The sequence below is a fragment of the Acomys russatus genome, chromosome 12, assembly GCF_903995435.1.
Source record: "Acomys russatus chromosome 12, mAcoRus1.1, whole genome shotgun sequence".
Lineage (NCBI taxonomy): Eukaryota > Metazoa > Chordata > Mammalia > Rodentia > Muridae > Acomys > Acomys russatus.
This window is the reverse complement of record NC_067148.1, coordinates 59,554,377-59,582,163: the sequence shown is the minus strand read 5'-3', so window position 1 is coordinate 59,582,163 and position 27,787 is coordinate 59,554,377. Positions and strand designations below refer to the sequence as shown.

The 27,787-nt window shown below is 43.3% G+C and overlaps 2 protein-coding genes across 2 annotated transcripts in view; one reads left to right on the top strand and one right to left on the bottom strand.

Annotated features, from left to right (window-relative positions):
• Positions 1–9,819: 9,819 nt before the first annotated feature.
• On the top strand, positions 9,820–10,269 carry LOC127196117 (NHP2-like protein 1). Its single transcript, XM_051153694.1, has one exon. The coding sequence runs from the start codon at positions 9,820–9,822 to the stop codon at positions 10,267–10,269; it is 450 nt and encodes a 149-aa protein (XP_051009651.1).
• A 3,029-nt stretch (positions 10,270–13,298) lies between these two features.
• Positions 13,299–27,787, bottom strand: part of Mettl4 (methyltransferase 4, N6-adenosine) — a 30,470-nt gene continuing 15,981 nt past the window's right edge. Inside the window, exon 8 of the mRNA XM_051154499.1 lies at positions 13,299–13,791. Within this exon, the coding sequence (XP_051010456.1) occupies positions 13,646–13,791 (146 nt within the window). The 3' untranslated portion in view covers positions 13,299–13,645. The remainder of the gene's footprint in view (positions 13,792–27,787) is intronic.

Here is a 27,787-nt window from a genome sequence, read left to right as displayed (position 1 = left end):
CAAAGCAGCTCGAGGAGAAGAGGGTCTGTTTCACTCACAGTTCCACATCACAGTCATCACCAGAAGCAGTGAGGGCAGGAACTCACGCAGGGCAGGAACCTGGACACAGGAGCTGATACAGAGTCCATGCAGGAGTGCTGCGTACTGGCTTGCTCGTCATGGCTTGCTCAGCCTGCTTTCCTCTAGAAGCAGGACCACCAGCCCAGAGACAGTGCCACCCTCAGTGGGCGGGCTCCTCACCCTCAGTCACTAATTAAGAAAATGCCCTACAGGCTTGCCTACAGCCTGATCTTATGGAGACTCTTTCTTATTTGAGATTCCCTCCTTTCGGATAACTTGAGCTTGTGTCAAGTTGACATAAAACTATCCAGAATACTAATAGGACACACCATGCTCATCGCTGCTCTAGTCACATGAGCTATGAAACGGAAACAACCTGATGCCAACCAACAGATGAATGGATAACAAAAAGTGTGGTACATATACACAACGGATTACCCCCTCCACTCACGTGAAGTTTAAGAAAAAATTAAATCATTAGATTTGCAGGTTAATTGATAGAGCTGGAGAAAACTACACTGAGTGAGGCCACGCAGGCCCAGAAAGGCAAATACTGACTCTGTTTGTTGTCTCCCATATGTGGGTTCTTGTTCCAAATCTTTTGTGTTTAACTTGAAGCTCAAGGAAGCCAGGAAACTAGACATTGGCCTTTCCAGTGGTGAGCATTGTTAAGCGGGGGGATGGAAGATTTATAGGTAAAACAAAAATAAGAGTGGTGGAACACTGGCAACGGAAAGGGTACCGTGAGGAGAGAGATGGGACAATATCGGGTCATGCCAAAGTAAGGAGGAATAAAAGCCACATGGAAACCTACTATCTCACAATGCAGATTCTAAAAAATAATTGGGGAAATAGACACATGTGCAATGAAAGGAGGAGGGAATACTGGATGGTTAAGGGTTAAGCAGGCAGAGATGGGGGCGGGGGTGCTGGAAAGAGGAAGCAGCAGCCTGGTGAGTTAACCAAAACTAAGGTTGTATGTAGTGACAAGTATGGAATTTTGGCTTCTTTACAAACACAAGAATGTCAAAAACAAGACAAAACACAGAAATATTATAAAAATGTGCTTTCGTTTGCTCCCAAGTGTAGGGATGTGGGGCTGCTTCAGACTGCAGCTGCTGACTATGATTTGCCCCTTGCTCTAGCAGAAGCGAAGTTTCGCCAGCTGTGGATAATGTTTGCAATTGTGTGATGCTTAGAATTCTGAGAACTTTCCCAAGAGTACATAAATGCTAACGCACCGATAGGAGGGGGTTGTTGCCATTTGCAAGTAGTGATAGGCAAAGACAAAAAAGAAAAGGAAAAGAAATTAAATTAAAGGATTTTCCTAATTTCCCCTTCCTCCTCCTACCTGGTTTCTCTCCTACCCAGTGTTTACCCAGGGTGAACCGAAGGGGGGGGGGGTAAAGGATAGGGGAAAAGAGCCCACAAAACAACAAAGATTAGCTACAGATGTATGAAAAAGTGTAGGCGCAGGTTATTGTGTACTTCAAATGCTGATTCCTGTATCCCTCGGTATCTAGTTGTAATACTTGTCTTAAAAATCTCCTGTTTTGAACCGGGCGTGGTGGCGCATGCCTTTAATCCCAGCACTCGGGAGGCAGAGGCAGGCTCATTGCTGTGAGTTCGAGGCCAGCATGGTCTACAAAGTGAGTCCAGGACAGTCAAGGCTACACAGAGAAACCTTGTCTCAAAAAAACAAAAAAAAAAAAAAAAAAAAAAAACCTGTTTTAATGTGAGAAAACTGCTCCCCAATTGTCCCCTCATATGTCAATCACGCAGCATATAGCCAATCGATGTGCAGGAGAGAGAGAACGGGGCTGGGCTTCCTGCCAGCGGGGCGGCGGGGGGGGGGGGGGGGGGGGGGGCGTTAGAAGAGGAAGGCGGGGACTCAGCCACTGCAGAGGTCCAAGAGATATCAGGAAGGAGCCGGAGGCATGGAAAGCTACAAAGTCCAAGTATCCCTGTGAGGCACCCTGGGAGGGAGCCAGATTAGCTTAGAGGGTTAAGAATAGAGTAATAACTGCTCAACATTGTGTTTGATTTAAATATATATATTAGAGTCTCAATTATTTGGGTGATAGCCAGGTTAAGAGAGAAACTGAAAAGTAAACATAATTTTATAAAAAAAAAAAAAAAACTTTAACTAAAAAGCCTTATGGAAATGTACGAGGTAGTAAACTAATTTCAAAGTACAGCTTTAAACAAAATTGAGCTCAAATGGAATTCCTAGAATGTATGGTTATTGAATGAAAATTGCAGTACAAGGCATAGAAAGGCCTTTGTGTGAGTTATTGGTCAGAGTGGTCCTAGAGGTCTGCAAAGACCCACTGTAACTACGTCGTAAGTCCCTGTTGCTAAAGACATACCACATTCTGGCTGCCGGACATAAATAAATCAATCTGAAACGGGCAAAGGAGCTTTCTGTCTGCTAGCTAGCCTCCACAGTGTTAAGAAGTGCTCTGGAGGCTGCTTGGTAAGAAAAGACATCCATACACAGTGCAATGCTGACCTGCCGGGCGAGCTGTTGCCCCTCGTGTAAAGTGTTATAGGATAACCACCTTCGTTCCGACCGCATCAGAGGCTGCACAGGGAGGAACTTCACGCGTGGTACTGTAACCCTGGTCCTGGCTAGTCAGGTCACAGGCCCTCGGAGCAGACCCTACTATTGCTGTGTGGTGTGGTGGTTTGCTTTCAGTTGCATGATAAACACCACGGCCAGAAACAACACGGGGAGGAAGTGTTGGATCACTTGGTTCACAGGTTATGTCCATCAAGGCAGCAATAACCTGGAGACAGGAACTGAAGTGCGGACCACAGTAGAAACGCTAAGGCTTTATCCCCCAGGCTTGCTCAGCACAGATCAGAGCCACCTGGGCAACGACGGCACTGCACACGGTCGGCAGGGCCTTCCCACACTGATCATTTGTCAAGGCAGTGTCCCACAGACATGCCCATAGGCCAGTCTAATAGAGGCAGCTCAGTCTAGGCTCCCTCTTTCCTCATGGGCCAGGTTGGAAACCAAGATTGGCCATCAGAAACAGTAACGCTGTCAAACTGTCTTCTAAATATTTGTGTTTATAGCCATAGTCTACGGCTGCTCTCAACCTTGGTCAGAGGAGCTGGCTTTTGTAGCCATCAGTGTAGAGTGATATGAAAATGGCCAAAGTGCTGAATACTCAGTACTCAGCCCTAAATGGGACATATAAATTAAGCTCCCACCACCAAGACCCCCCCCCCCGGGAACACCAAGGTAGAAGGAAGGCTATAAGGGCTGACGGGTGGGAAGAAGTGTGGTAAGTACTGTCTTCTGAGCATGACGCGGCCTTTGCACTCATGACTACACAGTAGCCCTGGTTCCCTGCACAAGACCAAACCAGCCACATTCCCACACAGGCTGAGTGGCTCTCTAGGCCTGCCCCTTCCTCAGTAGCTTCTCAGAGAGGAACAATCTTTTAAAGGACATTCCTACCCCACACTCTTAAACATTTATATGGACAGCACTAACTGGATTTGGTAGCTTATCAAAAAAATAAAAAAATAAAAAATAAAGACATGAAGCTTAGATGCAGGTATGATGAGGGATTAGGAGTTGGGGGAATGGGGGAAGTAGATATGACTGTATCTCATTGTATATATGTATGAAACTCTCAAAATTAAAGATTTTTATTCAACAAAATATTAGCAAATTAATTTTAACAATATCCTTAAAAAGAGAATATTTTCTGGGACCTCAAAGCAAATCAGAAGCCCACTGAAAGGAATAAATTTTATTTCCATGTAACATTTTTATCGATTCTCTGGGCGTTTCACAACATCTTCCACCCTAATCACAATCAGTTCGCAGTCTTTCCACGTCTGCCCCCACCTAATTACCCCCCAAAAATAAAAGTACAAATAAGAAAAAAAGGAAAAGTCCAGTTCAGGTTATCGCTACACGCCCTGGAGCTTGGTCTAACTCTCAGTGGCCTGCCCTTGAGTAGACCGAGCCCTTCCCTTCCCACACCTCCACCAGAAGCCAATAATGCAGCGAGCGTCCTTCAGCATCCTTATGGCACTTTTTATGAGTTCTCTTCTGTGGCTTCCTGTCTAGGCTGTTACTTTTGGGGTGGCTGGGGAGGAGGAGTAAGGGTTGTCACAATAGCCTTCATGTCCCTCCCTCTGGACTGTGTCTGCAGTTATCACAGCAAGAGTAGCCTCCGTGCTCTTCACAATCCGCGGGAGCACAGGTCATGGGCCTCCGCCTGGTGGTTTTTGGCAACAGCACGGACCATGAACATAGCCCCCTGCTACAGCAGGACCACAGACCCACACAAGGTCAGAGGCTTCTCAGACCACAGACATCAAGATGGCCTCAGGTAGCAGCGCAGGCCGTTCCCACCAATATGGCTCTCGGCAGCAGCAGAGCCAATGGACACTGACATGGCCTCGGACTACAGCACAGACTATGGACATCAACACGGTCCTTGGCCACAGTAGAACCACAGACCTCAACGTAACTATGGCCTCAGGTGGCAATGCAGGCCACTTGTATCATCAGCCTGCGGGCAGCGCAGCCCACAGACTGAACATGGCTCCAGGCTGCAGAACCAACTATGGACATCTCTATGGCGCAGACAAACGCCACAGACATCAACCCACACCCAGAAGGGCGCGGCCCAATAGGGCACCCTCTCCTCCCCCTTCCATCATGTGCCTGCCCTCTGGGGTGGGGGTGCAGGCCCCAAAAGTAGTAATTTTTTTTAGGGTGGCATAAAGGAGTATCAGATTTGAAGACAAGGTAGAGCAAGCCTGCTAATACAGGCCTTTAATTTCAGCTACTTAGGAGGCTGAGGCAGGAGGATTCCAACACGAAGGCCTACCTGGGCAACTCAGTGAACAGTCTCAATTTTCTTTTTTGGATTGGGTGTGGCTCAGTGGTAGAGCACTTGCCTGTCAAGTTCAACCCCCAAGTTTTGTTGTTTAAAAAAAAAGACTGTCTGTTCCTGTGGCTTTGAAGATAGAGGGCCAAGTGGAAACCCAGACAGCAGCTCTTCGGTGCTAAGCCATGCCGCTGCCACAGCAGCAGGTAGCGTTAAACAGCCTGACCACCGCCTCACCAGAGTAAGCTTTAAAAAAGAAGAAGAAGAAAGTGTGCCTGCCTACAGCCTTCAGGTAAAAGCCCACTCCAGTTGCCAGCACAAACAATAAACTAGTCTGACTACTTGAAGCTGACCTAAGAAAATTGAACTAACAATGGAGGATAGTTTAGTTGAAGCCGTCATGGTTGTGGTAATTTGTCATATCACCAACAGAAAATGACCAATAAATGAAATTGGCTTAGCTGTATAATCATCAAATACTGTTCACCAGATTATCTCAAAATGACTACAAACAAACAAACAAAAAACCCCAAAATTTGTATGTGACACATGACTTCATTTCTGTAAAGTTTTTAAGATGTACACAGGGAAAGCAGATCTACACTTTGAGGATGGTCTGGGGTGGCTAGGGAAAGATGGGTTCTGAAAGTCCATGAGAAAATTCACATTATGATGAGTACTATATAACTAAATTAAGTTGTTTATTATCTTTTATGAAATGGTGACTTCATGTATATGCACATAAATAAAAACTGAAAAACCACATATTCAAATACTGCAATTTATTGTAAATGGACAATACAAAAATGTCTTTAACTCATCAGTCAATTTATTAAACTGACAAAATCACATGCACTCATCATATCTAACTTTTTTAAAGTTTACAATCTAGAGGGCAGTGTGCCTTTGTAGCTCTTCTGAACCAGCATGTTCTAGGTGCCTACTGTCTCTTAACAGTATTACAACCACTAGCCTGAGTTAGGAAATAAACTGAAATTTAATCAAGGTGCAGTTCTGCCCCTCCATTTCCCATCTTAGTGATCGCTAGGCTTGCGTTCCACTCCACAGCTCTGGGTTTCACTAAGCAGCAGTGTGCAGCTTTCTGCTAATTTCTTGCACTAGCCATGTCTCTTCAGTGAAGTCCAAGGGTACATTAAAAGTCTGCTCATCCGGTCAAAGTGGTATGAGGGAAGGAAAAACTGTTCCCTCTATCTGCATAAATTCTTGGCTGGAGCCTCTGTAATAAAAGACAGATTAACAAGAGAAAAACAAGCAGAAGCTTATTAACATATGTATCTCAAATGCACATGGGAGTTACCCAGCGAAGAAATTCCCACAAGTGGCTTAGCAGTCTGGCTTAAAACAGGATCTTCAACAGACGACAATAAAGCAGAGAGGAGCTGAAAAAAAAAAAAAAGAAAGAAAGAAAAGGACCCAAGATTCCCGCCAGTGCTGCACATTTAGGAAGGGGTAGCCAGTCTTGGTCTGTGGTCTCCTCGGGTATTGTCCCAGGCCAATAAGGGCAGAGTTTTCTCTGGGTGGTGATGGACTTCAGTCCTCAGTGTCTCCTTTGTAGAGAAGGCACAGCCATCTTTGTAAACTCATGTGCTGCTTCTTAACAAACAAGGTGAAAGCAGGGAGCTTTTCTGTTTCTGCTTCTCAGCCTCCAGCTTAAAATCAACCTCAGTCCAAAGCATACTTTGGCAGATTGGGCTGCCATGCATTGGCATGAGAAGGTACTGAAAAGTGGTCCTACCCCACATACTATGCCGAGGAAGAGACAAATGACCTGAGCCACCCTGGAAGTTTCCAAAAGCAGCCCAACCGTGGCCTGGCAGCTCCCTGTCTGGTGGGAGCTCAGCTGTGCTCGCCAAACGCAGATCTTAACAGACTCAAGAACAAGTGCAAATACCATGCAGAAGCGAGGCAGTGCCAAGCGGATGGAAGCAAACTGGTGCTGGGAGAGGCAAAGGAGACCAGATGCTAAGAAGCAACAGCACTCCCTGATGATGATGATGATGATCCACTGCAGGAGAAGTGCACCTGTGGTCTGCAGATGCTACTGTCACAGGCATAAATAACTGGAGTTGGCTCCTCGCCTCTGAAGGTACTGGGAAACCATTTTAGCTCTCTCATCGCTGTTGACAGCATGCCTGACATAAACAACTTAACGGGAGGGGGGGCGCAAGGGAGGTGGGGGGAAGGCTCAGTATTGCTGTTTTCAGGAGTTTAGTCCACTGTGGTGAGGTGCGGAGGGCATGGCAACACTGTGCAGTTCCATCATGACAGCCAGACAGCAGAGGCGGCCATGCTGGCTGGCCTCTTCCTCTTTCCCATTATTTCTCCCTGGGCCTCTAGCATATCAGATGGAGCCGCCCACATGCAGACGGAGTGTCCTCCCTAGGTTAATGCTGCCTGGGAACATTCTCAGGCACACCCAGACGAGGCCTGCAACCCTCTCAAGTCACTTTCTATACAGAGAAGTATACAGTCAAAAATAACCATCGCAGGGCTGGCCAAACGGCTTGGCAGTTAAAAGCATGTGTTGTTTCCTGCAGAGGACCCAAGTTTAGTCCCCAGCACTCACAGCTCTGTGATGTCAGCCTCAGGGGATCTAATGGCCTCTTGTGGCCTCCAAAGGAACCTACCCTGGTACATACACACCCACAAAATAAACCTAAAAATGAACAAACATGCCGTTTGATCACAGAGCAGAGTGTAGTGCTGTTTGGCTTGACCCTGCATGTGCACTTGTCACTTCTGGCACATCAGAACAGACCGAGACAGTGATATATAGAGGTGCTTTCCCAGCATTCATTTCTGCCAGTCTCTGCACATGCTCACATCAGCCAGCAAGCTGTGTGCAATCTGGGAAGCCACTGTAGGTGATGAGTCAGTTTTCTGAGACTTGGTTATCAGGTGTGCTGCTACGAAGCTGCCCCTGACTGTAGCTCCTGGTACCACTCTTAGCTTAGGTAATATTAACTGAAAGCCTTCAAACTTCTGTTTCTCATTTTGCAAGAATTCTGCACCTGTTAGACGCTGCTGAGCAAACTCTTCTATTTTGTCTCGTCTCCTACATCAAGGCGACCTAGAAGCACTAGCAGGTAGCTGCTGCTCAGATGCTTCCTATCTTACAGACTGCCCAAGTGCACACACTGAGATGCTTATGGAACAGCTGTGCCTTGTCTGGACAAGAACCTAGGAGCTACTGAGATGGTCCTGGCGCCTTTGCAGTCGGGGACATGGGAAACACTGTTCTTGAAACATGAACAGATGCAGGTGGAGATGGAGGAGCAGCTGCTGCCCTTCCCAGCTAGCATTCAGAAGGATCCACAATTAGCGCACTCGTTCACTGCTATTCTAAGGCAAACTTTAAAACACACGGGAGATGGGTTGTGCCTACGTATGTGCGTGATGGAACAACTCAACAAATTATAAATCTCATTCGTGTGGCACGATGATACCGTCAATGAGGTTCTTAGCAGCCAAGAACACCAAGAATATTCTGGTTGTTCCCAATGCTACTTCAAGTGTCTTCCAGGCTTGTAGAAAACTATATGAAAGTGAGAGTCTCACTACAACTAAACAGTGTGGGGCTTGGACAGAACGAAGCTCTGCAAAGCCATGGACTCCAGTGTGGGAATTCTCATAAAAACAATTCTGCAAGTGTTCCCCAGGAGAGGGTAAGACCAAAACATGCCAAAAGCAACCTCTGAAGTCCCAGCTCAGGATGGATGGAACCCTAGGGCCTTTGCCTTTTGGATTATACATCTGAGGTGGTGTTGGTGTCTGTATTCTATGTTGGATAACTTTGTTTCTCTACTAAGAATGCTTTTTTAGGCCAGAGAGACAGTTTATTGGGTATTAAGTACCAGCCTTGACTATATAGCAAACTCAAGACCAGCTTGTCCTGAGACTCTGGATATCATACTGTCTTTAATGGCTAAAAGCAATTCCCATACTGCAAGCCACCATGCACCTGCCTGGGCCGTCTCTGTTAAGTGGCCCTGTCAGCCTATGTCTAACAGGAAAGAAAAGTGGACAACACCCCTGTGTTCTACACTCCCACAGGTCCACTTGTTCTTACTGGACTGGCCTTGGGAAAAAAAAATCTGTAGATTCCACTCAGGTTTATAAGAACTGGGAGATCTAGGTTAGCTCTAAGACTATTTCTGCAGAAAGGGCTTGCTGTGTAGTTCAACACCGTGATGGTTCTGACTTGTTATCGACCTGGAGCAGGCTGCTAACAGAGGTGGTAATTAAGACTAGTACCTGTGGAGTTTTCGGTTGATTTAGACATCCAAACACAGATAACAGGCAACATACGTCATTTGTGGCATCCTTAGGTTATGGAATCCTCCACTTTTAATTACTTGTACTCAGTGTTTTATAGAACTTTATTAAAATGTGACTTAGTGAACAAACACAACCTCGTGGTAATGTTAAAAGCCTAGCCAGAAGATTTAGCAGCCCATTAGATTTTAAACCTCTCTCAGGGTATCAACTCACTTAAAAAAATCTCTAAAAAGAAACACTGTGTCAGGACTTAAGACTGATGCTATAGCCCTGCATGGTGGTGCAGGCCTTTAATCCTAGGACTCAGGAGGATCGCTGTGAGGTCAAGCCAGCCTGGTCTATAAAGTTAAGTCCAGGCCAGCAAATGCTACACAGAGAAACTCTGTCTCAAAAAACCAAAAACAAAAGACTGATGCTACAACCCACTGACAAGGTGCATTTCCATGATAACACAGAAGACATTCTAAACACACCTCAGGCTACACAATGAGCCCTTGGTTAGGAGCTAATGAGACGGTTATTAAGATCTCAGGTTCGGTTTCAGTCTGTCCGAGGTGGGCTGTGCTCGGGGTCGCGGCGAGGCCGGCGCAGCACAGCCATGATGGAGGCGGATGTGAACCCAAAGGCCTATCCCCTGGCGGATGCCCACCTCACCAAGAAGCTGCTGGACCTTGTTCAGCAGTCATGCAACTACAAGCAACTTCGGAAAGGAGCCAATGAAGCCACCAAAACACTCAACAGAGGCATCTCTGAGTTCATTGTGATGGCAGCAGACGCCGAGCCCTTGGAGATCATCCTGCACCTCCCACTGCTGTGTGAAGACAAGAATGTCCCCTATGTATTTGTGCGCTCCAAGCAGGCTTTAGGACGGGCCTGTGGCGTCTCCAGGCCTGTCATCGCCTGTTCTGTTACCATCAAAGAAGGCTCTCAGCTAAAGCAGCAGATCCAGTCCATTCAGCAGTCTATTGAAAGGCTCTTGGTGCAGGCCTGTGGCCTCTGCCCTTTCCTGTCTACTCCCACCCTATTTGTGTATCATATTGTCTGTTAGCATGTAGTATTTTCAGCCAGTTTCTATTATAAATATTGTACTACACACACACACACACACACACACACACACACACAAAAAAAAAAGATCTCAGGTTCAGGGATCAAGAGACAGCTCTGTAGTTAAGAGTTCTTGTTCAACTTCCAGTTCCAAGGGATCCAACATCCTCTTCTGGCCTTTGTTGACACCAGGCACACAGGTAGTACACATACATACACCAGGCACACAGGTAGTACACATACATACACAGAAGCAAGATACTCATAAGAAGAACAGTTTAAAAACTTAAAATGAAGAAGCATCTCAGCTTCACTAGCAAAGGGTACACTATAAAGTGCCTCCAGTAAGGAACCCAAATGGAACTCAATTCGTAGTCTCTGACCACCCCACACCACTGCTCCCTCCTTCAGCTGCATCTTCACAGACATGTGTAAAGCCAGACAACTGGTGAACTGGGAACTCGCACCCAGTGCACTGGCCCCTCCCAGACATGACAGTTCAGTGGCACATGGAAGAACAACTGAGGGGACGTGGCAGCACCTTCAAAGAATGTGCAGCCCAGGGCCGAGAAAGGCTCATCAGTTTAGAGCAGTGGCTGCTCCTCTAAAGGACCCGGGTTCAATTCCTAGCATCCACATGGTGGCTCACAACTGTCTGTAACTCCAGGAGAGCCAAGGGTTCTCTTGGCTTCTGCAGGCATCAGACATACACGGTGCACAGACATACACACAGCCACATACATAGAAATAATGCTTTTTTTAAAACAGAGGAGGAGGAGGAGAAGGAGGAGGAAGAGGAGGAGGAGGAGGAGGAGGAGGAGGAGGAGGAAGAAGAAGAAGAAGAAGGAGAAGAAGAAGAAGGAGAAGAAGAAGAAGAAGAAGAAGAAGAAGAAGAATGAAGGAGGCAGAAATTAGGGATAAGAATGAATACGCCTAAAGCAGGAAGACTCAGAAATAAGAAGAATAAGAAGAAAAGAAAATGGCCGAAGAAGGAGAAGAAGAAGAAATACAGAAATAGCTGTTTAAAATGCTTACAATCTCTTGAATCGTATCAGCAGAAAAGACTACCCTAATGTGTACCTGAAACTAAAATTCCTGTCAGAGTTTGTGTCTAGAGCCTGGTGTGGTAATGCACACGTGTAAACCAAGGTAGAAAGTTCAAGTTGAAGGCTAACCTGGGCTACATAGAAAGAACTGTCCGAAGAGGTGAGACCTGTCTCTAGATGTCTCTTAGAGTGGGAATCTTAGAAAGTAAGACTTGGAAGCCTATGAGAGTGAGTTTGAGACCTGATGGACAAAGCAGATGAAGGCCACAGGGAGGGCAGAGTGAGGGCAGCAGCTAAGCCAGTCCCCAGCTGTGTGACCTTTGTTCTGTTTCAAGGCAGAGCTCCAGTGAGAACAGAGATGTCATAGATTCCTCTGTAAAAAGTCAGGTGCAGGCCAGGATATCCTGTGTACAGAAACAAGCAAATAAAATGTAGACAGAAAAACTGAGGAAGCTTGCAGGGATATACACTTCATCTTCAACTGCCAGGCAACTCCTGAGCTCAGCCCTCAGGCTTGATGAAGAGAGACAGTAAGGAATGCTCACGGCAGAGCTCTCTCACACTCCAAGCTCTACTGCAAGCACCTGTTACATGGCTACTCACCCCTGTAGTACTGTGAGGTAACACTACTGCTCGCGTCTGTGGATGGAGAGACTGGGCCTAACTTGCTAAACACCAACTGGCATTCAAGGGTAGCCAGGCTGGCCTCGCTGTGAGCTCATGTACGCGCTGAAATGACCGTTTGATGCACAAAGCACAGCTGACAACAATGACCAAGATGACTTTAAGAACTAAGACATACACAGAGGGAGGGAAACAAAGAAGAACGAGCAAGCTAGAGGACTGTGTTAAATCGGCTCTAGGCGGGGTAAGGCGGTGTGCACCTCTGATAGCAGCACTCAGAAGGCAGAGCCAGGGCTCTCGACAGAAGTTGGAAACTAACCTGGACTACGGAGTGAGACACAGTCTCAAAAAGGCAAAGCGACAACTAAGCAAGGCAGCTTCAGTAAGCTGCTTGCCCAGAGATGCACTGCCATTCCCAACAAGAAGTTACAAAGTAATATTTAAGCCCTTTATGGGAAAAATCCCCAAATAAGTTTATCAGGTTAGTTGGGTACAACTGGGTAACAGCAATGGCAAGCGGAGCCTTCATGCCCTGCACATGTTCTCCTGAGGCACAGAAGGCAGCCACTGCAGACTCTAGTCAGCCTGTGCCAGGAAAGACCCTACTAATGACGTAAGGTACACCACTGGAGACTCTGCAGTCAGCCTGTGCCAGCCAAGACCCTACTAATGACGTAAGGCACGCCTCTGTAGACTCTGCAGTCAGCCTGTGCCAGCCAAGACCCTACTAATGACGTAAGGCACGCCTCTGTAGACTCTGCAGTCAGCCTGTGCCAGCGAAGACCCTACTAATGATGTAAGGCATGCCTCTGCAGACTCTGCAGTCAGCCTGTGCCAGCCAAGACCCTCCTATGACATAAGGCAGCCACTGCAGACTCTGCAGTCAGCCTGTGGCAGCCAAGAACCTCTTAATGATAAGGCCCAAGACCTTAGAGTTAGAGCTGACATTGAACTCCTGCCAGCTGTATACAAGGCTCATTGAGTAAAGGTTATTTTTTTCTTTTTTTCTTCCAGGACCAATTCATGATGAAAAAATGCCAAAAAATATATGCTAATAATAAAATGCTTCCACAAACTACACACACACACACACACACACACACACACACACACACACACACACACACAAATATCTGTAAATACAAGAAGCTGAGAATAGTTTCAAATGAAATCCTGAAAATCTTGCTTCAAGTTTAATGCCAAGTTAGGCTACATCTACAAACACAAAATTAAGTTTCTGGTATTAGCCTTACACCGTCAAAAGACGAACAAACTTCAAAAACAATTGCTGAAGAAATCAGTGAGTAAACTAAGTGAATCAATCAAAATAATTTCAGTGTGACCATCCCTGTAAACGGTGAGCAGCTTATAAACAGTACCAATGCTGTTTCTAAACGCTAAGTGAGAGAAGCCAGACACAACAGTTTCCCCACCATATGATCCCACATGTAGAAATTTCTAGAAAGGAGAAACTCATGTGATAAAACAAATCACTGTTTTCCAGAGGTCAGGGGTGGAAGGAGGGGACTCACTGCAAAGGGCCGTGGAAGATGTACGTATATTTCTAAGCACACTGGTTGGTATAAAGTTTACAACTCTAAGCACACTGATTGGTATAAAAGTTCGTATGTCTAAGTACACTGACAGGTACAAGAGGAAATGAGTCTAAAGGAAGGAGCTGCGGTAAAGACTGCACAACGTGTACAGTCAGCGTCCGGACTCCACAGCAACGAAATAATCCACGTGCTGAAACTTGAGGACTTCGTTGCCCCAACTCATCCAACCCGGCAGTAAATTTCGAGCAAATAATTCCAAACCCTGTGCCCCCGGCCTGATGTAGTCTTTCAGAACTTCTGTCAAAAGAGAAGAGAGTCAGTATTAATAAAGAAATAGCTTTCCTTTTTAAAAGCAGGGAAGAGAACAAGAGGCAGGTATTTCCGTTTTTAAAACAGACAGCAAATTGGAGTCCAGCATGTGCTGGTTGCTCTGCACCTGCAGGCGTGGGAGCAGCACCGTGGAAGCTACACTAGCTCCAATTTACTGCTTTTCATTTGCAGGTGAGATATGAGGACTTTAAGGACCACGTACTGGCGCTCCAGTTTTCCAATACTCTCACATCTCTGAGAACTAATTTACTTTAATTTTTTAATAAATGCAATTCATGCATTAAAAAAACATAAAAACAATATGATGACAACCTGCTTTAAAGTTGAAGATAAACTGTAAGTCTAGTTTTAGCACATACTTTAGTGAGAGCGGTAACCACAGAGCTGTGGGAAAGATTAAGCTTTGTCACAGGTGGAAGCAATCTTGGCGGGCTTTACCCTTGGGGCACCCCATGAATACCTTGTGACAGACTGAGTGGAGCCATCCTGGGCCTGGAATTCAGGAAGCAGACCTGGGAATTCCACCTGGACTATTGTTTTTCTAATTGACCCTCAACGGGAAAAGGAGACCGCCCTTCCCATGTGACTCAGGCAGGTGGGGAGGAGAGAACAACAAGTTCAGCCCGGGCTGGAATGCGTGTGGAGCAGCGGACTGGCTGGGCCAGCACGCGGGCCAGAGAGACACCTAAGGACCCGTCCTGTGGAACGGATACCGGAAGGTTCACTCTTTTGTCCCTTTAACCTTTTTTCCTTCTTGTGTAAGCTAGTTGGGTTGTATAATAAAGTTTAATTATTAAGAAACAGAGCCAACATCTGGCGCCCAACGTGGGGCCCGATGGGTTCCACAGTCCCTAATGGTATGAGGGAAGATTCAGTATTCAAAGGTATAAAAATGCTGTTTCAGGGTATCAGCAAAGTTGCAACTGCTGTTGCAAAACTTTTTCCTGCATTATACTTAGAGGGAATTCTCCGTTTTTTCATTGTTCTTTTATTACAATATTTCATGCTTAGAAAGATTAAAAGAAAGGCTAATGACATAAAAAAGCCGGAAGGGCCAGTAAGTTCTATCCTTTTGGAAAAGATTGCAGATTTGACTGGACAGATGAAAAGGCTGAGGAAAGAAAATGAAGGGATGGGAAAACAAAAAGAATTTTTGGTAATTGGTAGTGATGAAGGACAGGAAATAGAGAGACCGGAAAGCCAGAAAAAAACCGTAAGAGTCAATAAGCTCTATCCTTTTGGAAAAAATTACTGACTTGACTGAACAAATGGACAAAATACAGAAAAAACTGGAAGGGCTGGAAAAACAGAAGGCACCTTTGGTTAAAAAGGGTGGAGAAGGTCAGAAACCAGAGGCAAAGGAAGCCAGACCGACCATTTAGAAGTAAATGTCCCAGTGGAGGACACCTCCACAGTCGCCCAGACACCTTCAGCGTTTTCAGTCACTGTAAGACATGTGCCCGAACAAAATGGTGCTGAGGGTTATGCCGAAATGGCCTGGCGTCCTGTAGACATGATGGATTTAAAACATTTTAAGGAATCCATCGTCAAATGTGGTATGCACTCTACCTTCATTAAACAAATGTTAAACAGCTGGGCCACTCAGAATAGACTTGTTCCCCAAGATTGGAAAAATTTAGTTTCAGCGGTATTGGAAACAGCACAACAGTTACAGTGGTTATCAGGGTGGCGAACAGCGGCTATAAAAATAGAACAAAAAAATACGACACAGGAAATAAATATTAATAAAGATCAATTGCTTGGTAAAGGACAATATACTAACATTAGAGAACAAATTCAAGCTGAAGATAGAGTGATTGAACAATGTCGTAAGGCAGCCTTGAGAGCTTGGGAGCTGGTAGAGGAACCTGGGAAAACAACTATTCTGTTTACTAAAGTGTTCCAAGGACCTCTGGAGCCCTTTACAGAATTCTTGCAGAGATTAGGATCTGCTATGGATAAGGTGATGCCAGATTCTGACAACAAACAGGCATTAAAACTTATCATGGCTTATGAGAATGCAAATACTGAATGTAAGAGGGTACGTAGACCATTAAAGGAAAGAGGACCTCCACTTAGATGACTGGGTAAAGGAGACAGTTAATATCAACTCTCAAGAGTATCAAAATAATATTGTGGGACAAGCTTTAGCCAGAGAGCCCAGATATCATAATACTCAGTGCTTCAATTTTGGTAAAATTGGTCATGTACAAAAAAAAGTGTAGAGATAAAAGGCGCAATAACCCAGGAAAAAACGTAACTCGTAGGAGAGAACAAAGAGGTTCTGGTTATGACGGTAATGAGGTACCAAGACTCCCAGGGTACTGTAGTTGCTGTGGGAAAGGGAAACATTGGTCTCGGGATTGTCAGTCTAAGAGAGATGTGTAAGACAATATCTTGCCGACGAAAAACGGCAGGAGGGGGCCATCGGCTCAGGGCCCCCATAAACAATGCCAGCCAAATTCCTTTGGCCAGTCAGGAAGTGACAAACCCGCAGGAAAACGGGAACTGAGTGTTAGTGATCTAATGCATGCTACTGAAGGCAGTGCAGCCTTGGATCTGGCTTCAAATATGTCTCTTACCCTATCTCCCCAGGTTGAATGTTACAAATTAAAATACTGGTGTTTTCGGACCTTTGCCTTCAGGCACAGTAGGAATGGTTCTGGGAAAAAGTGGGCTGACTTCTCATGGTTTTATTGTGCATCCCGGTATTATAGACGGAGATTCTAAAGAGGAAATAAAAATCATGGCATGTGTGAAAAAGGAGATGAAAATCAATGCCGGGGATAGAATTGCTCAACTCCTACTGTTTCCTTACATTAAGGACAAAGCTGCTCCAGTGGAAAGGACTGGTGCATTCGGAAGCACAGGGACCCGTGTGTTCTGGCAAACAGTAATTAATGATCAGAGACCTAAATTAATTATACAATTAAATGGTGTTAAAATAAAAGGCTTGGTAGACAGCGGAGCCGATGTCTCCATCATTTGCCAGAAGTCTTGGAACCAAAATTGGCCACTTAAGAAGGTTTATACAGAAATTGTAGGAATTGGTAAGCTATCTCAAATAAAACAAAGTGTACAGTGGCTTGAGTGTGTAGGACCAGACGGACAGATAGGGAGGCTGAGACCCTATGTGGCTGACATTCCCATAAATCTATGGGGAAGAGACCTCTTACAACCATGGGGTACTCAGATTACTATTCCTACAAATACCGAGTTAAACAAGGTTAAAACTATGGGTAAATTGGCACCCGCTTCTGGGGAAGAGATTAATGTAAGTGATCAAGGGCGACCACAAGCTATGCCCATTGTCCAACCTCAGAACTCTTCAGGTGTAGAGTGTCAAAATTTATAAGAGGGGCCACTGCTGAGATACCAACCGCCTTGCCCCTAAAATGGATTTCAAACAGACCTGTATGGCAGGAGCAGTGGCCCTTAACAAAAAAAAAGTTACAGGCGCTTCACGGTTTAGTGAAAGAACAGCTGGAGGCTCAACACATCGAAGAATCTTCCAGTCCCTGGAATTCCCCTGTGTTTGTGGTAATAAAGAAATCAGGTGGATAGAAAATGATAACAGATTTGAGGGCCATAAACAAGGTGATTCAACCTATGGGTTCACTTCAACCTGGAATTCCTTTGCCTTCCTTGCTGCCTAGGTCTTGGCATATAATTACAATTGATTTAAAAGATTCTTTTTTCATCATACCTCTACATGAGAAGGACAGGGAAAGGTTTGCTTTCTCAGTACCTACTCTGAACAGTAATTCTCCAATAAAGAGATATCATTAAAAGGTACTTCCACAAGGAATGTTAAATAGCCCAACTTTATGCCAGTATTTTGTACAACAACCTTTAGAAATAATTCATAAGCAATTTCCTCAATCTATCACATACCATTACATGGATGATATTCTGCTAGCTGATTCTGATCCTAGTATTGTAAAAAAAAAAATGTTTCAGGAAGCACAAAAAATTCTACCATGCTGGGGATTACAGATTGCTGTGAAAAAAATACAAAGAAGGGATTCAATTACCTACTTAGGCTATAAAATAACTGAACGAAAAATTCGACCACAAAAGGTACAGATCCGTAGAGATCAATTGCAAACTCTTAATGACTTTCAAAGATTATTGGAAGATATTAACTGGTTAAGACCTACAGTCGGGTTAGCTAACTATGAGTTAAGTAACTTGTTTCAACCATTACAAGGAGATTCAGATTTAAACAGTCCTAGATGTCTAACTGCTGAGACAGAAAAAGAGTTAATTCTGGTGGAACAAAAACTTCAAAAGACATATGTGGATAGAATTGATCCTGAACTTGGTTACATATCTGGTTATTTTGCCTTCAAAACATTATCCTCCTGGGCTTCTTATGCAAAGGGAATACAAGATCATAGAATGGATATTCCTGACAAATAAACAAAACAAAAAATTAAAAACATACATAAAAAAATTTCTGAATTGATTACAAAGGGAAAAATAAGGTTGCGCCAATTGTCAGGGATGGACCCGACAGAAATTGTAGTGCCTCTTACTGATTCTGAGATTATGTCTTTATAGGTAATTAATGAAGATTAACAAAAAGCTTGTAGTAACTATTTGGGAGACATTAACAATAGATACCCAAAAAGCAAACGTATACAGTTTATAAAAAGAACTAATTGGATCCTTCCAAGTATTGTAAAGAGGTCACCAATCTCAGGGGCACCCACCTTTTTCACTGATACAAATAAATCAGGTATGGCTGGTTATAAATCTAAAAAAATGATCAAGGTGATTAAAAGCCCATTTACATCAGTTCAAAAATCAGAATTATATACAATCCTTATGGTATTGTTAGATTTTCCTAAATCTCTTAATATAATTACTGACTCTCAATATGCTAAAAGAGTTGTTTTGCATATAGAAACTGCTGAATTTACTCCTGATAACACAAAATTGACTACCTTATTTATAGAACTACAACAGGTCATCAAAAACAGAAATTACCCCTTGTATATTACTCATATTCGATCCCATACAGGTTAACCAGGCCCACTGGCACAAGAAAACAAAGAGATCGACAAATTATTGATAGGTAATGTATTTGAAGCCTCAAAATTTCATGAAAAACATCATGTCAATGGTAAAGGGTTAAAAAAAAGATTCTCTATCACTTGACAACAAGCCAAAGAAATAATAAGTGTCCTACATGTTCCTTATATAGTCAACTACCATTACCTGCTAAAATTAACCCTAGTGATAACAAAAGAAATAAAATTTGACAGATAGATGTGTTTCATTTTACAGAATTTGAAAAAAATGAGGTATGTGCATCATACCATTGATACATATTCAGGTTTTCAATGGGCAACTGCCTTAAGTTCTAAAAGGGCTGACTGTGTGATTACTCATTTGCTAGAAATAACGACATTTATGGGAATGCCTGCACAAATTAAGACTGACAATGCTCCTACATATGTGTCCCTTAAGATAAAAAACTTCTTTATGTATTATAATATAAAACATGTTAGTGGTATTCCTCACAACCCCACAGGACAAACAGTTGTGGAAAGAGCTAATCGTACCTTAAAAGAAATGCTTATTAAACAAAAGGAAAGGGTAAAGACACCCAGGGACCGAATAAATAATGCTTTGTTGACTCTAAATTTTCTTAATGTAAATGATAAAGGGACGTCAACTGCGGAGAGACATTGGGTGATAAAAAAAAAACTGAGGAGTTGGGACAACCAATATTCTACAAGGACTTGTCAAGTATGAAATGGAAACCTGCAGTAGTTTTGAGATGGGGTCGTGGGTATGCGTATGTTTCCACAGGAAGTAAAAAAAAATATGGCTACCAACTAAACTTATAAAGATTAGATCTGATCATATAACAAGTAAATCTTAAAAACTGCCTAGTCCTTAACAACTTGACATTGTTTCTTACAGCTTGGAAAACTAATGCCCTCTTCTGTCCTGTTGGTGTATATACAGGTAGAACCCTGTATTTGCAAAAAACAGGACAATGCTGAAAACAAAGCAGGCAGCATGGGTGATTTAACCCCAAAAGCATGCTTCTGGCACCTTGAGCAAGGTGCCTCAACTGATGTTTCCTTAAAAAATTATACATGTACTAACATACCTGTACTAATGATTTCAAAAGTCTGCTTACTTTCAAAACAAAAAACAGGACAATTATGAAGATCGAACTTCTGCCGCTGGCACTACTGCTTCTTCCAAAAATTGCATACATATTAACAATAAATCGGCTAGCCAAAAAGATCAATCCCAAAAAGACTGGACAAAAACAGCTAGCTTTTCCAGCACTTGGCCAATATATTATTTTTCTAGGGTACCCATAAAAGATTTTTCTCCTAAACAACATAAAGTAATTTTAAGAACAGAGGACGCCCCCATTCCCCGTAGGTGAGATGGGTGTTTTTGGTGGGTTACCAATGCTCATCTTTGCCTAACAGGGTTAGTTACAATTAATAAAAGTTCATTTAGAGATTTCTTTCTTCTATCTTTCTCTCTTACTTTCTATCCCTTTTAATATTAAGAAAAAGGGGAGAAGGGAGGGAGGATACAGGTTTGTAGAATAAAAGGTAGATTATTGAATCTACTAACTTCAAAAATCCTACATTGGTATTATAGATTGATGAAAATTTAAGACTTTTGATTGATTTAAATTTAAGACTTCAACTTTTGCTTCATTGATAAGAATTTAAATTGTATATTGTCATTCATTTTTGCCTTATGTATTGTATGTTACATGTTGACAAAATATTATATATTGTATGTTAGAAGCTTAAGTTCATTTTATTCAATGTTTATTTAATGTATTATTAATGTACCACTAATGTCTTAGAAAAAACTGTTCAGGAAGATCGGGGATAAAAGTTGGTATTTAGTTACGTAGTAATCCTACTAGATACTAACTTACTTTGTCATAGAGCAGGTTTGTTTAATTTCTTGTATATGTCTTCAAAGGAATAGATTGATAACTGTAAGAATAGATAGAGTTGGTCTTCAAACTCTTCAGAGATCCACAGAATATGGCATTTAAGGATGAGGGCTTTCCTGACAGAGAGGGACATCCGCTCCTGGCCGCTTCTCCATTTGCATCATTGAAAATGGGGGCTTCAAGAGACACGGGTGACAGAATGGTCACTGGACAGAGAAACTGCTCTTATCTCTACTGCTGATGACAGGCTGACTGTCCACAATGATCAACAGTGATGCTGGAAAGTTGACTGTCCGGCTTTGAAGAGACTAGATGGACCAGACCATTAGATTTCCTGCTACAAAAAGCAGTTTGTTGGATGTTTTGGGCCCATAAGGCTGAAGACTGATTGCCCCAATGAAGGAGAGACTCCGGTGACTATCCAGGCGGTCTGCTCTCTCTGTTCTATGCAACTTGGAAGTTGCCCGCTAGGACGTCCTTTATTAGATAGATTTTCCTTCTTGGGTCTCTGATGGGATTGAAGACTAGATGGCCACAGTGTTACTAGAAGCTTTAGTTTAAGAATTAAAAACACATTTATATATTGATAATTGCAATTTCTCCTGAAAGAAAAGGACTCTCTTTGGTAGGATAGTGGAATACTTTCTCTCGGGTTAACAAGTATAAAAGGACTTGGTTATGTACTTGATACCTAATGATTATGTATATATGTGTATGTGTGTATATAGTTCTTAATTCTTTTTTAAAAGAGAAGTGGGATGTGTGGGAAAGATTAAGCTTTGTCACAGGTGGAAGCAATCTAGGCGGGCTTTACCCTTAGGGTACCCCATGAATACCTTGTGACAGACTGAGTGGAGCCATCCTGGGCCTGGAATTCAGGAAGCAGACCTGGGAACCCCACCTGGACTATTGTTTTTCTAATTGACCCTCAACAGGAAAAGGAGACCGCCCTTCCCATGTGACTCAGGCAGGTGCGGAGGAGAGAACAACAAGTTCAGCCCGGGCTGGAATGCGTGTGGAGCAGCGGACCGGCTGGGCCAGCACGCGGGCCAGAGAGACACCTAAGGACCCGTCCCGTGGAACGGATACCGGAAGGTTCACTCTTTTGTCCCTTTAACCTTTTTTCCTTCTTGTGTAAGCTAGTTGGGTTGTATAATAAAGTTTAATTATTAAGAAACAGAGCCAACACAGAGCTGTACACAGACGGAAGTCCTGGAAAGTGGCAGCGACAGCCCTGCAGCTGGAACCTGGAAGGACTCACCTAGTCCCTTCGTCACACTGCAGCTCTCTGCCTAAGTCCCACCATGCTATTTCAGTTACAGAGCCAAGTCTACATAGTCATAACTACTGCAGGACAAAAGATCAGTAACTGTGGAGCGCACTGCCTGAGAGAAAGGAAGACCGTGGAAACTGGTTTAAAAGCACCTGCTCACTTAAAGCACAAAGGACTAAATCATTCTAGCCCTGATCATGTTCTGGCTGCTATACTAACCTCATAATAGGAACTGGATTTAAAAATAGTTCCAAGAAAAAGTACTTTACCAAGCAGTACACGGCTCACAGTCGCTATGTTAGGTTGGCCTTAGAAGAAGCCTATCAAATTCTAAGAATGGCAAGCAAGGCCTCTTCAGGTGTTCTTTTTGCCTTGGGAGGTAAGGATCCAGGCCAGGCCCCCGCTCATGCTAGGCAAGCAGTCCACCTCTGACCTCACTTCCAACCTAGGGGGGGAAGATTTAGGAGCTAATAATTGTAAAAGTTGAAACAGTACAGCAGTGGGTCTGGGAGGAAATGGGGGAGAGGAAGCCAGTGTGATCAAAACACATCATATGAAGCGCTCAACAGTCAACAAAATTATTATATGATTATTAAAAACACTGAATGTCAGGATGTTCTTTGTCCAAGAGTAATAGTCTTACTTATCAAAAATCAAAGAAAATAGGGGCAGACGGTAGGACTAGCAACTGGACTCAGGAGAGCGGCCTGGGAGGGGTGTGGAAGAGTGGGGGAATGGAAGGACCTGGAGGGGTCAGGAGCCCCATAGAGAGGCCATCAAGAACCAACCGAGGACTACATATGCAGAGAACCCAGACCCTCTGTCCAGATCTAGCCGACGGACAGCGCATTCTCCACAGTTGTGGGGAGAGTGGGGACTGCCTCTGACATGAACACTGGTGCTCCCAATTTGATCACCGCTCCTTGGTGAGGAGGCCCAGCAGGCACACAGGAAGGGGAAGCAGGCTATCTGGATGAGACCTGATAGGCTGTGGTCATATGGTGGGAGACGAAGTTGCCTTCTGTCCGAGGTCTAGGGAAGGGGAAGAGGGTGGAAGAGGGAGGGAGGGTGGGAACAGGAAGATATAAGTGAAGGGATAATAATCAGGATGTAATGTGAATAAATTATAATAAATAAAAAGTAATATTGAAAAAATCAAAGAGAAACAATTGAACTAACTCAAATTTAGACTTTGATAAGTTTCAGTATAAAAGACTCTACTTTCATAAGTATGGAATTAAACACCGGACAACTTGAAATGGAAAAATATCCCTTGAGACCTGGGGAAATCTTGAACCTCTCTCTATTTTCTAAAAATTAATATGGTCTGTGGTGGGGTGATGTAAGAGCATGGTTTTACTTAGGTTCCTCGGTCTTTTGCCACAAAGATGTTCTCTTAATGATGGGACTGGAGAGACGGCTCTGTGGTTAGGAGCAAGCGCCGACACTGAGAACGTGGGCCTCTGACTCTTGCCTGTTCCTGGGGCTGTTTTCCTCCTGTTGGGTTGCCTAGTCCAGCTTTGATACGATAGTTTTTGCTTCATCTTATTGCATTTTATTTTGTCTTATTTGGTTGTTATCTGTTGTAGGCCTGTTCTTTTCAGATGAGAAATGGAAAGGGAGTGGATCTGGAGGGGAGAGGGATGGGGAAGAACTGGGAGGAGACGACGGTTGGTTGTGCTGTCTGAAGAAAGCGTCCTTTTCAATAAAGGAGACAGAACAAAACAGAATAAACACTTGCTGCTCTTACAGAAGAGCAAGATTTTAGTTCCTGGCACCACATGGAGGTTCTACATCTGTAACTCTAGTTCCCGGGGGTCCAATGCCCTCCTCTGGCCTGTGCAGGCATCTGGGACATATAAGGTGTACAGACAACATGCAAGCAAAACACCTATACATATAAAAATATATGTATAAAATATATGTATAAAAATACAATTTAAACACTTTTTATGTTTATATGTTAAAATATTTATAAATAATATTTATGATTTATAATTTAATAAAATATATATCTTGAGGTTTCGAAGCATGTCTTGAGTATAAACATAAAACAGTTTAGTAAGACTGCCAGGAAAAGGCTCTAAGTACTGTGTACAGACCATGTTTCATGCAAGGCCCTAGAGCTGTGACTCACTGTAAACTGCACAGAGGAGTCTTTACGTTACTTTCTAGTGGCTTCACCTTGTGCCTCTCTATAGCTAAGATACAGACACTAAACCAACATGGACTCAAAACAGAAGTGCCCCAAGTTGTCCTGTGCATTATTTCCTGAGCAAAGCCTGAAGACTAACTACACTGAGTTACCCAGCTTTTCTGTTCAGTCTTGATTATACATTCTCAAGTCTAAAATGTGTTTGTGCTGCTCTCTACTGGCAATTCAGCCACACTGCACTTTATAGAGTAGTCAGGGCAGGACTAATTTTAAGTCACTGTCTTTAAATCTTTTATCTTAATAATTTTTAAACAAAGGGGTTTTTTTCCTATTTCAAATGAAATGACAAACAGATTTAAAATTATTTCAGAATAAAAGGCTTGAGTACTTAGGTTTTCTTGTAAATGTTTTATAGCAAACCATAAACCTTAAAGCAAATGGCTTATGCATTAAGCTCTGGTACACACAGTATAATAAACAAAAGTCAAGTATACAAGTTAGATCTCCTTAAAGTACAACTGGTGTTAAGTAAACTTTTTTTCTCAAGGAGTAGTAAAGCTCACTTTCATCCAGGCCACAAACTAACAGGTTAGCATTTACACAGTCCCAAATGTGAGGTGTCAGAGAATCCTTCTCAGCCAAATGGTCAAACACATATGAGTATTTCTCAAGTTAAAGGTACTATAAGGGCTCCCTTGTAATGTTATGCAAAGTAACAAGGATCCTGAGCACACTTCATTTGTTTGTGGTGTGTATGTGTGTGCCTGTGTGTCTAGGTGTGATGTATCTATGTGTATCTGTGTGTACAGGTGTGGTGTGTCTATGTGTGTGTGTCTGTGTGTATATAGGTATGGTGTGTTTATGGGTGTCTGTGTGTGTAGATGTAGGTCTATTTGTGTGTGTCTAGGTGTGTATAGGTATGGTGTATCTGTGTATATAGGTGTGGTGTTGTCTATGGGTGTCTGTGTGTATAGGTGTGGTGTATCTGTGTGTGTATAGGTGTATCTGTGTATAGGTGTATCTGTGTGTGTATAGGTGTATCTGTGTGTATAGGTGTATCTGTGTGTATAGGTGTATCTGTTGTGTATAGGTGTATCTGTGTGTATAGGTGTATCTGTGTGTATAGGTGTATCTGTGTGTATAGGTGTATCTGTGTGTATAGGTGTATCTGTGTGTATAGGTGTATCTGTGTGTGTATAGGTGTATCTGTGTGTATAGGTGTATCTGTGTGTGTATAGGTGTATCTGTGTGTATAGGTGTATCTGTGTGTATAGGTGTATCTGTGTGTATAGGTGTATCTGTGTGTGTATAGGTGTATCTGTGTGTGTATAGGTGTATCTGTGTGTGTATAGGTGTATCTGTGTGTATAGGTGTATCTGTGTGTGTATAGGTGTATCTGTGTGTGTATAGGTGTATCTGTGTGTATAGGTGTATCTGTGTGTATAGGTGTATCTGTGTGTATAGGTGTATCTGTGTGTATAGGTGTATCTGTGTGTATAGGTGTATCTGTGTGTGTATAGGTGTATCTGTGTGTGTATAGGTGTATCTGTGTGTATAGGTGTATCTGTGTGTATAGGTGTATCTGTGTGTGTATAGGTGTGGTGTATCTGTGTGTATAGGTGTATCTGTGTGTATAGGTGTGGTGTGTCTGTGTGTGTATAGGTGTATCTGTGTATAGGTGTATCTGTGTGTGTATAGGTGTATCTGTGTGTGTATAGGGTATCTGTGTGTATAGGTGTATCGTGTGTATAGGTGTATCTGTGTGTTTATAGGGTGTATCTGTGTGTATAGGTGTATCTGTGTGTATGTGTATTGTGTGTGTATAGTGTGGTGTATCTGGTGTATAGGTGTATCTGTGTGTATAGGTGTGGTGTGTCTGTGTGTGTATAGGTGTATCTGTGTGTATAGGTGTATCTGTGTGTATAGGTGTGGTGTGTCTGTGTGTGTATAGGTGTATCTGTGTGTATAGGTGTATCTGTGTGTATAGGTGTATCTGTGTGTATAGGTGTGGTGTGTCTGTGTGTGTATAGGTGTATCTGTGTGTATAGGTGTATCTGTGTGTATAGGGGTATCTGTGTGTATAGGTGTGGTGTGTCTGTGTGTGTATAGGTGTATCTGTGTGTATAGGTGTATCTGTGTGTATAGGTGTGGTGTGTCTGTGTGTGTATAGGTGTATCTGTGTGTATAGGTGTGGTGTGTCTGTGTGTGTATAGGTGTATCTGTGTGTATAGGTGTGGTGTGTCTGTGTGTGTATAGGTGTATCTGTGTATAGGTGTGGTGTATCTGTGTGTATAGGTGTATCTATGTGTGTATAGGTGCATCTGTGTGTGTATAGGTGTATCTATGTGTATAGGGGTATCTGTGTGTATAGGTGTGGTGTGTCTGTGTGTGTATAGGTGTATCTGTGTGTATAGGTGTATCTGTGTGTATAGGTGTGGTGTATCTGTGTGTGTATAGGTGTATCTGTGTATAGGTGTGGTGTATCTGTGTGTATAGGTGTATCTATGTGTGTATAGGTGTATCTGTGTGTGTATAGGTGTATCTGTGTGTATAGGGTGGTACAAGTACAGAGCACTTAATACCAGAGTGCACTTGCTAAGGTCACAGTAAGTGTCCTCACCATGGCGCGGCTTTCTTCCCTTCAGACAGGGTCTCACTAACTAAAAGTGCACCATCTGGCTAGACTGGCTGGCCAGTGAGCTGTGATGCGCTGTCTCTGCCCCTAATGAGGGGGTTACAGGCACATAGCCAGGTCTGTCTTTTTACATGAATGCTGGAGACTTGAATTCCCAAGCACTCTTACCTGCTGAGCCATCTCCCCAGCTCCCCTAAGTTTATTTTCTTACATTTTCTTTTCCTAATTTGTGGAGGAATGCTGAGTGGGTGTAACAACTGTCAATAAAGCACTGTTTAACCAATCAGCTGGGCATAAGGACAGGGAGTGGAAGGCGGGACCTCCTGGAGGAGAGCAAGGAGGATTGTCAGTTGGGAGGAGAGAAACTGTGGACTGTGGAGAAGGGAAGGGGAGAACGGCTGGAGGAGCATCTTAGCAGCAAATGCTTGGGGTTTATGTGTTATGTATCCGTTTAGAGTAGTTTGTTTACCGTAGTTTAGCAGAAGATTTGTAGTAGGTTAGATTCTGCCCAGCATTGTGCTGGCAGCCGTGAAGCAGTACACTTCAGACTCTGTGTCTTTTATTAGCTTAGACCAAACCAATACATTTTTAATATAACATTAATTCATGAATTATAGTCTGGACAAGTAAAAATGACAAGTGAACCATAGTTTTCTTGAGTAGCTGCTTATAGAAGTTCTGTTGTTTGGTGGTTTTGTTTGTTTTAGATTTGCCTTCATTTTTAAGTAGTAATGATGAAATTAATAAAATCTCTTCCTTAAGACATTATCTACACAATAACCCTGGACTATCAGATTCATGCTCAAGGATTCCATGACTGACTTTTAAATATATTGTAAGTGATGTTAGCAGTCCTCACTGCTCTGCAGTATCAGATGTCATTACTCGCTCCTGGGATGCGGGTGGCAAGGTGGCCAACTTGGGGAACAGGCTGGAGCAGCAAAGCCAAGA

Excerpts from the sequence above, each read along its gene's own strand:
- LOC127196117 (XM_051153694.1), top strand. The coding sequence starts at position 9,820 with ATGATGGAGGCGGATGTGAACCCAAAGGCCTATCCCCTGGCGGATGCC.